Source organism: Anguilla rostrata, chromosome 3, assembly GCF_018555375.3.
Source record: "Anguilla rostrata isolate EN2019 chromosome 3, ASM1855537v3, whole genome shotgun sequence".
NCBI lineage: Eukaryota > Metazoa > Chordata > Actinopteri > Anguilliformes > Anguillidae > Anguilla > Anguilla rostrata.
Window position 1 is genome coordinate 58,301,725 of NC_057935.1, and position 14,681 is coordinate 58,316,405.

The window sequence follows — 14,681 nt, forward strand, 5'->3', positions numbered from 1 at the left end:
GCTTAATGGACGCCGCTCTTTCAGGGCGCTAATGAAAAAGCCACGCTGAACCCTGACCTTTCACCTCCAGCGCCCATTTACCACGGCGACCAGAGGTCAAAGGTCAGGGCAAGGAAGTGTGAACAGTAGCTCGGTGATCTGGATTAAACCAACTCCGGACAGCAGTAGGGGGTGGGGGGTTTCACAAAACACAAAGGGCGGGAATCTGTGACCCCCAAAAAGAGGGTGGGGCACTGGACAAGGGCCAAACACATCAATTTGATGTCCTCACCACAGAGGAAGTGCATTCAGCCAATAATGGACTCACACCACTTTCTCTGCTTCCCCAGCACAGGCCCACGGGCCCTCAGTACCCAGTTCAGCACTCTGGCATTCACCACCGTACATTAGGCCCAGCCCAGGAGGAAACTACCAGGAAACCAGCAGGGAATAGCTGCGGCACGGCGGCCGCAGATGACCTCACAGACAACAATAAACAGACCCGATTGGGCGGAGGTGGCCAAACAAACAAGTCCCGCCCCTTTCCCCTCCCCACCACCAACCAACCAACCAACCAACCGAGGAAAACAACTGGCCGAGAGGGCTGTCACTCACGTAGTCGTGGAAGGCCTTGGCCTCGCTGGAGTGTTCGCAGGTCTCACGGCGGTCCGGGGCGGCGCAGTAAAGATCCCAGAATACACTGCAGCAGGAAGAGGGGAAAAAAAAGAGCGATAAGAGGAGAGAATGGAGTGGGGTTGGCATCACAGAACACAAGCTGGTGTGCAGGACCAAGGCAAGCTCGCCGCTTAATTAGAGACCCTTTGCAATTAGGGAAAACACCTTTTTTCTTTCTGTTTTTTTTTTGTTATTTTTAAATGCGTGCACTCTCTGATCTGCAGTGCACATTTCCAGCCTGCGGTGTGCGATTCAGGAGCGAGCGTACGCTCGAGCTCACGCTCTCCTCCGAGCGCCCGCTCTCCGCCGCCGCCGCCGCTGCGTATCGCACCCAAATTAGCGCCTCGTGCTCCCACGGGCAGGAGAGGAGAGCGGACACCGCAGGAGCGGCTCCACAGGTGAGCCGCAGGCCCGCGGGCGGCCAGCAGGGGTCGCTGCCGCGTAATTACACTGCCCGACCCAGCCCCTGCAGGTTATCACTCCAGCCCTAACGAAGCGCACCTCAAATCCAGCTGCGAGAGCAGAGCTGCTAATTACAGCAGAGTCAGGCGTGCCAAATCAGGGCGGGAGTGAAGACCTGCAGGACGCTCGATCTCCAGGAAACAGTCAATTATGCATCGCCCTGTGTGGCGTGCAGTCTGCACTGGTACGGGGGAGATCTGATGCCCGCCTGTGATGCCCGCCCTGTGATGCCCGTCTGTGGTGCCCGCCCGTGGTGCCCGCCCACGCTCTGTAACAGTGCCTCAGCAGGACGGGTCAGTCCCAGCCCAAACGGCACGGGTCCACCTCCTCCAGAGCCACCCCACAATTCTTTAGCCAGTTCAGTCACATCCCACAGTCCTCAGAGCCCCCCCCTGTCTGTCGAGGGTCAAAGGTCAAAGGTCGTCCGCTACGCTAACTTCCCCACTCCGCTTGACGAGGTCCGCGGGCTGCCCGATCAATTAAGGGAGTGATTTCTCCCGTCCCGCGCGCTCGGAGAGGGTCCGGGGCGTCACCCTGATCAGTGTGTTAATTACTCAGCACAAACCGGGTCCCCTGCAGGGCAGCTCCAATTTAAATCACTACCCGTCTCCAGGCACACGCTTTAACGGACAAATTTCCCCTTAAAACTGGGACATCACACACACACACACACACACACACACGCACACTCTCTCACACACACACACACACACACACATCCACAGCCTCCAATGGGGAGGGGGCATTGTGTGAGCACAGGTTTACAAAGACGGACGGATGGGATTGGCTGAACTCGGTCACATGACTGGACGGGGCTGTCAGTCTCACCTGTCAATCACATTATAGATTTGGACGGACTGCTTGGGTGGGGGGGGGGGGTAAACTGTGCAATGTCCATTTGGGCATTTATGCATTTTAATGTTTCATCAACAAGTTCCCACCAGTAAAGCGCATGAATCAGAGAGAATGGCAGGAAGTGAGAGAGGGGGAGAGAGAAAGAGAGGGAGGGAGAGAGGAAGTGAAGGAAGGAGGGAAGGGTGGAAAGTCTGCGGGCCTCCTCCAAAGCGCTGGGTGTTATCCACCATCAGCCGCTAAGGCGGGCGCAATCAGCCGACTCAGGCCTCACAGCCAATCAGCACCGAGCTCAGAGCCTCACAGCCAATCAGCACCGAGCTCAGCGCCTCACAGCCAATCAGCACCGAGCTCAGCGCCTCACAGCCAATCAGCACCCAGCTCAGCGCCTCACAGCCAATCAGCACCGAGCTCAACACAAGCAAACACAACCACACCCAGCTCAACACAACCGGACACAACCAAACACAAGCAGACACAAGCAGAGACAAGCAGACACAAGCAGACACAAGCACACAGTGGGAGGGAAAAAGAAGGAGTGGAAGGAGAGGAGGAGAGAGGGAAGAAGACGGAGGGTGTGAGGATAGAAGGAGAGGGAGGGAGGGAGATCTAGAGAGGAGGGGGGAGAGATTGGGAGGGAGGGAGAGATGGAGAAAGGGAGGGAGACGGTAAGGGATAGAGTTATAGGAGAGAGGGGGAGAAAGAGAGACAGAATAAAACAGCAACAGAGGTAGAGAGAGATACTGAGAGAGAGAGAGAGAGATAAAGAAAAAAATAAATACATGGAACAAGCACCATGATGGAGAGAAAGCTGGCTGTGGTTGCACTGCTGCAGAGTTAATCTCTCTCCCCTCAGTCTGAGACAAACACAAGAGCGCACCCCCCTCCCCACACCCCCGCACTCCCCCCCCCCCACCCCCCAACCCTGCCCGCGCATTCTGTTTACCGATTCAGTCTGTACAAGCCCCTTTACAGAGGCAAACAAGTAAAAACAGAGGGATAAACAGGACTGCAAACACCACCCCCCCCCCCTTCCCCTTGGCAACCAGCTCAAAAGCCAAGTCCTCACCCTCAGAAACACAAAAGGGTTTACTACAGGGGCGGGGGGGTTTTGGGGGGGGGGGGGGGGGGGGAGGGGGTGGTACTGGGGGCTGAGCATACTTCAGTTCATCATGTACCCCAACACCACCACCCACTACCGCACAGACAGGGAGGAAAACCGCAAAACTGGAGCCTGTCCTGACTGACTGCCTGACAGAAGAACCGACCTAACACGGAACTGTGTGTATCAGTGTGTGTGTGTGTGTGTGCGTGTGTGTATTTGTGTGTCAGTGTGTGTGTGTGTGTGTGTGTGTGTCAGTGTGTGTGTGTGTGTGTGTGTCAGTGTGTGTGTGTATGTGTGTGTCAGTGTGTGCATGTGTCCGTGTGTCAGAGTGTGTGTTTGTCAGTGTGTTTGTGTGTGTGTGTGTGTGTGTGCGAGCCTTTGTGGCTGTGTGTGCATGTGTCAGTGTTTGTGTGTGTGTGTGTGTAAGTAGTTTGCAGTATTTAAAGTTTAGTTTTCCTACTTGAGGTTTCATGAAACCTCTCACACCAAAATATTTCTAACCAGATGGTTGCAAGTTCAAATCCCAGACAGAGAGCACAGTCAGCAAAGCATTTTGTCAGCGTTCACAGAAACCCCATCCTCCTGAGCATCTATAAAATAACGCTTACAGGACAAAGACATGTGGCAACTAAATAATAAATGACCAAATAATTTTTTATTTAATGGAGAAAGACTGAAATTAAGAGAGGTCCTCAGCGTTGTCAATTTTATGTCTTTACGTCTTTTCTCTTTTCGCCATTATGAGAGAGAACACAAGGTCAGGCTCTCAGAACCAGACTGAAATTGAACGGACATTTTTAGGAACAATACCAATTTAAAATGGAGAAAGATTAGCTTGATTTTAGAGGAATAAGCCAATCGCAGACTGCAGCGAGCCTAGCGAGGTCGAGGTGGTCTGGTGTGGCAACGTTTCAGAAATGAGAGAAGCACACAGACCGGACTCGGCCTGTAGCTGGGGGGTACGGTTCGTTTGCTCACCTGCACCTCAGAGACGGACAGATAAATGAGCATTAACCAGGCTAACAACATAACCTTAACACCTGCATTGCCCCCTCCCCCCCCCAAAAAAAAAACCCCCAACACCACAGCCCTGCATGACCCCACTTCAACACCACATGAATAACAGCCCCCCGCCCACCCTACACCACCCCAGCCCCCACCCACAGGAAACTGCCCCAGAGAGGGGGATAATAAGACCAGGGGATGGGGGGGCGGGGGGGGGGGGGGGGTGGCGGGGGGGCGAGGGGGGGTGGTGGTCATTTTGAGGAACACAAAAGGGCTTGGAATGCGAAGAGTTAATCTGTCGTTTGGGGTCTCAAACAAAAGACAGGCGATTATACAAAGGTTCTGGCTGGGGGGGGGCGGGCGGAGGGTGGGGAGCTGAGGAGGAGGGGGCGGTGGAGGTGGCTGGCTTTCCCTTACCATCTGGACCTTTTGTTTTTTGGGTGGTGGTGGTGGGGGGGGGGGGAGGGTGGTGTCCCCTGGTGAGGCTCCCCCATCCACGTGCTGCAGCCCCCCCAAACAGACACCCCTGAGTAGGACAGCGGGATAGAGGGGACACACCCCCACCACCCCCCTCCCACCCCCACTTTGAGGCCCCACCATCTACACACCCTCCCCCCTCCCATCCCCACCACACCGTAAAACTGCCACGCTATTTGGCCTTTTCCCCTTCCCTTCCCTCCCCTCCCCCACGCACACCACACCTCTCACAAACACACACAGACACTTTTGTCCTTTTTCTTCAAATTCAGAATGCCTCCTAATGCTCGCATCCCTCTCTCCTTGCTGCAGGGCACTCTGAGTTTTTTTTGGAGGGGGGGGGGGGGGCAGGGTACAGGGTTGCCATTCGGAGGTGTCGAGCAGGCCCGTTGGGGGCACCATGCAGTGGGGTGAACATGAACCCCACAGTCTCGCACCAAATCCAGACCACGGGGGGGGGGGGGGGGACACACAACTGGCCATTACATCACCAGTTAGGGGTCCACATTTCAGGGCCACGCTGGGTGCCAAATTTATTGAGAGGGGGAAAAAAAAGCATCTTGGGAAGACTGTCTGCACAGACGCGAGTCGGAGGAGGACGCCTAATACACAAGGTCAGCGGGCGCGAGGGTGGCACCAGGGTGCCAGTGAACGAGTGCGGCCCCCCAAAATGGTCACCGGAGTACGTACCACCACCATGAGTGCAGGAACCCCGGGGGCTCCCCCAACGTGATGTTCTTCTCCCATCGGATCTGAGAGGGGAGAGAGAGAGAGATATGGGGGGTGGGGGGTGGGGGGGGGGAGAGAAAGAGGGGGAGGACAAGGCGAGAGAGAGAGAGTCAGAGACAGTCCTTTTTAGGGTCCCAGTCAGTAAAAGCACTGGGCTGAAGGCCCCTACAAACACAGGTAAACACACCCCCCCCCCCCGATACGCAGATTTCCACACTTCAGAGAACACCAACGCTGATCACAAGATTATCAATAAACGACTGCGCTCAATAGACATCATCAGTCTGACTTTCACAGACACGGGGGTTACATAACTGTTCCTAACTGCCCCCCCCACCCCCCCCCACCCCACCCCACCCCACCCCCCAACCCCCCCTGGGTCAGCCGGCACAAGCTATAATGTTAATTCCATAAGTCGCCCAAGTCGGCCGACCAGCCCCCCTCCCCCCCCAGCCCCCCACCCCCCCCCCCAGGAAGTGCGCGAGCGCCCGCCAGGACGCTCTCACCTCGGACAGGAAGGTCTGCGCGGACTTCTGAGCCCCGACGTGCAGCAGGTACTCGTACACGTACAACGCTAACCTGAAAAACAGAGGAGAAGAAAGAGGGGGAATATTAGAGCCTTCTCTCCTCCTCCTCCACCGCTCGCACTCGGGGGTGTGGAGGGGGGGGAGGGGGGGAGTTAACGGCATACTGCGTTTCGCCTGCCAAAACCAGCGGAGGGACCGGGGCCCAGAGAGGCCCAGAACCGCCAGCTTCATTCAAGGAATACAAATACCGCCAACCGGCATTACCTGTGTGGGGGATAAACCAGTCCATAAGCTATAATAACCTTTACTGTCTATGAAAGGATTTACTCTTTAAAGACCATGTTGTGTCACATACATGTTTGCATGCGATGCTGAATATATTTCCCATGCCGGATAAAATTCCCAGTTTCACTTCGCAGGACTTTCCGTCAGAATATCCCATGATTCCACTTCCCGCAGTGTGCTACACGGCAAACAGGAACTCCTTTGAGCAGGAAGTTAAATGTTCGGCTTGATTGGATCACAGACTGACGGGTGAAACGGGTCCCAAAAGAAATACATGCCAAGGGTATGAATGTGAGGCCACCTGGTCACTGGAACTCATACATTTTGTGTAAAATTAATATTTTAAAACGGCAAAGCAACTGGCAAGGGGCCAAGCCTGCCTAGCCACTGCTAAATGTTTTGAGGAGAAAGTTACGAAAAGAGGTTAAAAGCTTTCAGCAACCGTAACTGATCAAAAGACCCATAACAAAAAGCAGGGTACACAGGGGGAGTACCCCAGGGGTGCGGCAGGGACCCCATAATTATATAACCATGTGAGGCACGTGAAGCAGAACAGGGGTGTGGAACGGCCAGCGACAGCTGGGTACATGAGCATCGATCTGACCCGGGCAGCCGTGCTGATATACTGTATGTGCACAAAACATCGATTTCACAGCACACACACGCAAAAACACACAAATCTGAACGTGCGCACGCGACCAAGCCGCGACTGACAGGCACAAAATTACGTTTTTGGTGTCAGTGTGTTATTATGAACATTGGATTATTCAGCCATAAGATCACAAATCGATTAACTGGGATTGGCATTCAAATGCTCATTAATAATTTGCACGAAAAAAAAAAAAAAACTAGAATTACCGCAAATATTTGTTTTATTTCTCTTGAACGTTCATCACATATCTTAAGAGTCCTGCAACAAACGAAAGGATCTGATTGATATCATCTGAAGGTGAGAGTGAATGCAAACCGTTTCTCCCGCGGTGGGGAGCAGCGGGTTAGGGGTTCGATTATTAGCGGGTTCCATCCACAGGAGCCTTGGAATAGAGAACGTTCGGACGAATACCCCACCCCAATCGGGAAGCAGGCCTTTAACTAAGGAGCACTGCTGCTCTTCCATCAAACTGGACGTTCTAGTTGAGGTAGTCCCTCAGGTTGTTCTCAGGCACAAAAACAGTGCCATGCCTGGGATTTGACCCCACAACCTTCTGGTTCCAAAACTTCAGGGCTAGGATATGGACAGCGGTGGCGTGATCCTATTTCCCAGAATTCCCTTTAACACCCAGACGCCTTCTGAATAGGGGCCCCGATCCTTAGCTTAGCTACTACCACATCTAAAACGGTCTCCACCCAAATCTGCCCCACCCCCCACCACCCCAACACCCCAAGGCCGCGGCGGGACAGTCTGTTCTCCCCACATCCCCGTGGGGAGGGAGACGCACGGGGGACAGCGATGCAAAGCTGAGATTTTGGCCGGGGCACCCAGGCTTGTGTAAACACACTCAGAATGATGAACGACGAGCTCTAAATAGCCAAGGCCCAGAGCAGCTCGCCAGGCCAATCTGCAGGACAGGCAGCCTCCGCTTCCGATTTCAGCTCGGCACGGCGAATGCCGAACCCTCTTCTGCCATTGGTTCAGTGCCGCTTACATCACAAATGTCAAAAACTGTCAGTGAAACAGGCCGGCAGGCAGTTTGACTGAGTGACTGACTGAGTGAGTGAGTGACTGAGTGACTGAGTGATGATGATGACTGAGTGATGAGTGATGACGTGACTGAGTGATCATGAGACTGAGTGAGTGACTGAGTGACTGAGTGAGTGAGTGAGTGAGTGACTGAGTGACTGAGTGACTGAGTGAGTGACTGAGTGAGTGAGTGACTGAGTGACTGAGTGACTGAGTGAGTGAGTGAGTGAGTGACTGAGTGACTGAGTGAGTGAGTGAGTGAGTGACTGACTGACTGACTGACTGACTGACTGACCCAAAACAACCGAGAAATCTATGAATACATCCAGAGAGAAACGCACCTTCTACAACAAACCTTTCTTCCATTTCTTATAACCTTTCCATATTGGGGGGGGAGGTGGGGGGAAGAATGGTCTCACTGTCACAAAATCTATAGTCGTTCAATTTATTCTTCCGCATCGACGATGTCACTGGATCGTTACCGCTCTCAGCGAATCACAGGGAGCCGGTCCCTTCGTTCATTCTGAAACTCGGCCGGCTCGTTCTGCCCGCACACAAAGGCCTGCGATCGCTGTGTGTGACAGAGATCCATCAGATTAACCGCCGTCGCTGTGCCTTCGACTGATCAGACCGCCACACGTAACTCAACTCAGCCGCAAGAACCCAGAACTTCTTACTGATGCCATCAACTACAAAAGGGCCACAACCATACAAAAAAAAAACATTTACTGTTATCAAATATTGTGTTGTGATCCAACAGGCTAAAATCTACCCAACTTTCAGGGAAAAAAAAAAGACTTCAAAAAAAGTGTTAATAAACAAAATTAAGTCACTACAAACACTTTTTTTCTTTGCACCCTCAGATGCAAAATGCATAAATCAGCTCGATCGCAGCCTTAGAGTGCCGTGCCGGAATCTTCCAGACTGTGGCCTCCCAAATTATTTGCCGCAGAAAATGCACACGCGTCTTTAATAAACAAAATTAATTCGCTGCGAACGCTTGTTGTTTTGGCAGCGCTAGACGCTAATTTCTGTGCTAACTGCAATAATAGCTCAGTGGGTGAGTGTGTGAGTGTGTGTGTGTGCGCGCGTGCGTTTGTGCGTGTGGTGTGTGTGTGTGAGTGCGTGCGTGCGTGTGCGTGTGTGCGTGTGTGCGTGTGAGTGTGTGTGCGTGTGCGTGTGCGTGTCCGTGTGAGTGTGTGTGTGCGTGTGTCTGTGAGTGTGAGTGTGAGTGTGTGGGGGGGCGGGGGGACATCAGAGCCGTGTAACCTGGCGCCTGGGGGAGACTGTGAGTTTGCCGTCTTTAAATCCCGCCGACATCTTAATCAGACAAAAGGTGTGTGAACACAGCCTCCTCTCTTCCCTCCTCATCATCATCATCCCTCCGTTCTCTTTTCTCTCCCGACCTGGGAGCGTCTGATCGAGCTCGTAGCACCGAAGGGTCACTGCTCGCGACACCCTCCTCCGCCGGGTTTTCAGAACACACGCGTCTTTTTTCCCGCCTTTTTCCCCACAGAGCCCTCGGAGTCGCCGCGGGCAGAGCGCAGGTACCTCGCCCGACCAGAGGGGGCGCTGTGCGCCCTGGCGCAACTGGGACACAACTACAGCCAATAACACGCCGCCCTGCGGGGGGCTGCCGGCCAATCGGCACGGCCGCCCCCCCCCCAGGATTCCGTTCCAGGCCAGACGTATGACAGCGGAGTAAAAGACGCACGCACGTGTGCGTGTGCCACCAGAACCTCCTCAGCTAAACTTGTTACATCAGACCGCACGGTCAGCTCATTACCCATCACTCCCTCTGTCCCCCTGCCGCCGCCGCCAGGTGCCAATTAGCCCTGTGTGCACACTCCCAGCTTTAAAGTACTCCAGCGTGAACATTAGCCAATCAATCAGTCCAGCAAATACAAACTCTCTCTCTCTCTGTCTTTCAAAAGAACCGCAAAACCGTTGCATCGCGTTGCTTAACCGATAACAGATCTGAGCGATTAGCGAGCGGGCGGAGCTGGATACGCCTGACGCAGCCCTACACCTTATATACAGTAAATTACTGTAAATAGCCAATTTAGGCCAAATCAGAGATCGGCCAACGACCCCTTCCCTTGGGGGGGGGGGGGGGTTAAAAGAAAAAATGTCACAGACAGGGGAGGGGCTCCTTGGAACTGTCTTTGAGGAAACCTGGTGTGAATCAATACAACCCCCCCCCCCCCCTCCCTTAATCTATTACAAACAAATCCACCAAAAATATACCCCCCCCCACCACAACCACTGTCTGTCCTGCAGCCACACACCGCCCCCCCCCCACAACCACTGTCTGTCCTGCAGCCACACACCGCCCCCCCACAACCACTGTCTGTCCTGCAGCCACACGCCCCCCCCCCCACCCGTCTGCGTATGTCTGGAACAGAGCGATCGCGTACATCTCAAAGCTCCGACCCAGCCCTGACCCCTATCTGTTCACTCCGATCTGTCAGTCAATCCGGGGGGGGGGGGTGGAATAGAGACACAGAGACCTAAAACCTAATCACATCCATACTTCTTGCCCTATAGCGGCCGATTGCCAACCGGTCTGTCGCACAGTGCTTCACAGAAGGATCCTGAAAACAGTTCCCCGGCATCGTAAAGGGGGGTAATGCAGCAGTGGTGCAGAGGAGAATCGCTCGTTCGAGAAACTCATAGGGGTGTGATGGTACACACACTCATCCCGTGCTGTATGGGAACTTTCAGTTCTGCACACGCTGCCAATTCAAAATGAGAAGCCAGAACTGGAGTACCCCCCCACACACACCACCCCTCCCCCCAAAATAAGTCTCCTGTTTGGGGACCTGGAGTCCCAGTGCACTACAACAACCGGGAGGAAGGAGTGGTGGATCGGGCAAAGAGCACATGCCGGCATCGTTCAACTGAAACTGGGCACAATGTCACAGGCAATGCGTCTGTTCATTTGAGACGGCATTAGCCTAATGTGCCTGTTACAGGTGTGAGGAAAAAATAGCAATCAATCAATCAATCAATCAATCAATCAATCAATCAATCAATCAATCAATCAATCAATCAATCAATCAATAAATAAATAAATAAATAAATAAATAAATAAATAAATAAATAAATAAATAAATAAATAAATAAATAAAAGCCTTTCTTCACAAAGCATTCAAACAGCCTCTATAACGATTAGAGAGCTGGCTTGTAACCTGAAGGTTGCAGGCTTGATTCCCAGGTAGGACGTAGGACACAGCCACTTGACCCTTGAGCAAGGTGCCTAACCTGCATTGCTTCAGTACATACAGTATCAAGCTGTACAAATGGATGGATGTAATAAAAAAAAAAATGCGAAAGTTGTGCAAGTCGCTCTGGATAAGAGCGTCAGACAAAGGTCTGTAATGTCATGTGATCCGTTTCTCGTGCCTTAATTACTTAATTAGCCCTAGCATTTACGCCACGTGAAATTTCAGCTACGTTTCTCAATAAGTGCATGAACGACGGCCAAAGACTGTTCTCATGTCCCGACATAAAATGTTTTCCGATGATCTGATCTGCGAGGGAACCAGCGTTGGCGTACAGAGCCAATCAGCTCGTTTAGCCGGGGTAATTGGGGGAGAACAAAAACCGGCACACACATTGGCCCCCCAGGGCCAGAATTTGCCCTCCCCAGGTTCAAGCACCTTCAAACCCCCGTATACTTTAATCAAACTACAGTAGCAGCAATATTGATATACTGCTATTTTTTTGTATTATGAAATGTTCATATGCAGGAAAGACTATATTTACACATAAGTGTTAATGCCCCTAATTTTGTTCACCCCCCCCCCCCCCCCCACCCATCACATTGAATGGAGTGGTGTTGGGTTTGCAGTGCATTAGCAAATTTTAAAAAGTTAAAGCAGATAAAAAATTGTAAAGTGGAAGTCGGCAAAAAGTGCTAAACACCCAGTCACCTGCCATCTTAATGTAAACTGCAATTACAATGTGGTGTGTGAAAACTACTGTTTCCAACAAAACAAAACACGAATTCCCAGATTAAATAATTACTTAAGATAAAAATGTAAACATGATTGAATTTTTTCATAAACAGGTTTGTCACAACAAACACTCAACCTTTGGGCTCATTCTTCCCCCATTTGTTCTCAAAGCACTGATTAAAGTCATTATCAAAAGAGAAACACAAATCTGCGTGAGATATTTCCAGTATATTTCTGTTGTTATTTCTGTCAAATCCTTCTATGTATGACAGAAGATTAAATCAAAAATTAATAACCAAACAAAAAAAGGAAATCCTACAGATCTGATAAAATCAGTCAAATACAGAGAAGACTGAATGTGAAATCATGCGTGAAAACTGAAAAACAAGATAAAATAAAAATGAGAAAAATGATTTCAAAGCGGCCTGTCATCAGACATCAGACCAAAGCACTCATAACAGGAAGTTCTGACTGTCAACAGAGGGGAAAAGGTCCTCGCCAGGCCTGTATCAGACTCTCAGATCTGCGTGCAAACAATGGCTCTGGCCAAGACCCACAATGGCTGCTCCCTTTAAACCCTTCAAGGTGTGAGGTCACAAGCATGTGCTTGGAATGTTCTCAACTGAACATTCTATAATGCTGATGATGTAACGACCGGAGTTCTAGAACGGCTACTTAGAACCTGAAAAAATCTGTGATTCATAGAAGAGACCAGACAGCGATTATGATGTCACAATTGCCAGGTCAGTTCTGCAATGACAGAGACCGTTTTTATAGATTCTAGATGCAACAGACTTGTCCGATATTCAGCAGCAACATTCTGCCCTGTTCCATCTGCTGTATAACGAAAAAAAAGGTTTCAGATGGTAGCAGGAGTTCCCAGTGCTAGATCACAGTACTGAACATCCACTGCTGAGGACTGTTCCTTGGTCATGCCCTGTAATGAATTTGTGGAACGTGCATCAAAACTGAATGCTTTGGCATCAACAACAGAACAGACAGAACATTCAGTACAGAACAGAGTGTGCGGTGGGTCTATAAAAATCATTCTTTTCACACTATTGTACAATTCTTCCTGCTCAAGAGGAGGAGTTATGGTCCAAATTATTATTATTATTATTATTTTGTATTTTGTAAGTTTTCTGCCCATCGCGGGGCTGCAAATATCCAATTCCAAACCCCGATCTGGAATGTCCAACTGTCTGAAACCCCCAGCCGCGTTCTATACGTGAACCACCCTTTCAATTTGGGAGAACGAAGACATCCGCGTTTCTCCTCCGAAACGCGCGGTGTTCACCGGCTACTTCTTCTTGCGTCTCGGGCCGTAGCTAAGCTAAGCTCGCACACGGGCACCGTTCCACCGAACGAACCACAAGGGTTTCCAGGAACTGAAAAATGTAGCACGACAGAGGGAAGTAATCATTTGACTTACGCCGCAGAACCTCATTCCTTAATAATGTAGAGAATCTTCTGGAATCTCTGGAAATCGGCCCGGTACACGAACTCGCCAGACTACAGCACGTCCTCACCAGACCAACCGCGGTCCGCCCCACACCACACGGGCCGCTACTGTCATCTTCCTCCTCACGGAAGAAGTCTTCCTCACCAGCTGATTACACTGTCGCCTCATTACACAGTATAATCAAAGGCATCGTAAATGTGTTGTATGTAGACGGGTTCTATGGAATTTTTTGCTTGGATGTACGATGTCAAACATTTGTTGACGAAATAGCAGGATAACGCTGGATATGGACATTTAAAATAAGGTCATAGGTCAAAATGTTTTTGCTTTATTTCTTAAACATAGAACAGAATAACTTCTTTCCAGGGGGAACTGCAGCATAAAAAAGGATAAGGGAACAAACAATTACAACAAAATAAAATTCTTTTTTTATAGAAAAAGACGGAAAAAAATGTGGGGCTACAGTCCTTCTTATGTGGCCCCCTTATGAGCATTCGTGAGAGACAGAGAGAGAGTAAGAGAGAGAGAGAAAGAGACAGAGAGAAAGAGAGAAAGAGAGAGTAAAACAGCCTATGGCGCATCACCCGCCCAGGGGGTCCCCCAACTCGCTGCCTGTCAGTCTCGCTCTCTTCTCTCGCCCCCTTCAATGAGCCCGAATCCGTGCACACTCCGAGGGGTGCCGGAGGGGACAACCACACCCCCACCCCCCAGCCCAAACCCAAAACACCCCGCCCATCCCTGCCGCCGGAGCTGACTGGCACAGGCCCTGGTGAGACTCAGGGGAACAGAACAGAGATGTGCCATCGTCCGGTTTTATTAAAGGGGGCGGGGCCTAAAACAGGCTGTGGACATCGCCACGGAAACGCAGGGGGGAGGCCTTGAGGAGTGCCTGGGATTTCCTGGACAGCATTTTAGTGCTCGGGCGTGTGAGTATGTGTGCGTATATATGTACATGTGTGTGTGTGTGTGCGTATATATGTACATGTGTGTGTATAGCATTTACAGCTTGCGCTAATTTCCAAATGCTTGGTCCTAGAAGAGCTATTCACAGTATAATATACCAAACAGCACCACACACTGTGTTTGCATCCTGCTAGGTGAAGCCCCCTTACAGTCCAGGTACAGATGTGCTCTTGCAAACAGGTTCAGTCTACATTTGACACTCCCTTATCATAGACTCAGATTCTCCCATTTTGCAGTCCCCAATTTTGAGTAACAAACCAAAGAAACATTGTGCTCCTTCGGGGCTTAAAATTATTCTTTTTATAAAATAAAAGTTTTTCCCCCCCAAGTGATATAAAATAGAGAACAGATTAAATGTAATTCCATTAGGAATTAAAACTTGAGGCCAAAGCACAAAAAGGGAGGATTAATTTGGCTAAATTTTACCACCCAGACAGAATGTCAGTCCTCTCTGAACATCCGGTGTCCATACAACAAGGTGAGCTGCTGCCCCCCCCCCCCAGCTCTCAACACACCTGAG

At 51.0% G+C, this 14,681-nt stretch overlaps 1 protein-coding gene across 2 annotated transcripts in view; it reads right to left on the reverse strand.

The window, feature by feature from the left end:
- Window positions 1–14,681, reverse strand: part of zgc:110158 (uncharacterized protein LOC553590 homolog) — a 54,790-nt gene that overhangs the window by 34,798 nt on the left and 5,311 nt on the right. For both annotated transcript variants that reach the window (XM_064328676.1, XM_064328677.1), the window contains exons 2-4: window positions 5,791–5,863; window positions 5,246–5,307; window positions 595–679 (exon numbers count right to left, since the gene is read on the reverse strand). In XM_064328676.1, coding sequence (XP_064184746.1) covers window positions 595–679; window positions 5,246–5,307; window positions 5,791–5,863 — 220 coding nt within the window. The remainder of the gene's footprint in view (window positions 1–594; window positions 680–5,245; window positions 5,308–5,790; window positions 5,864–14,681) is intronic.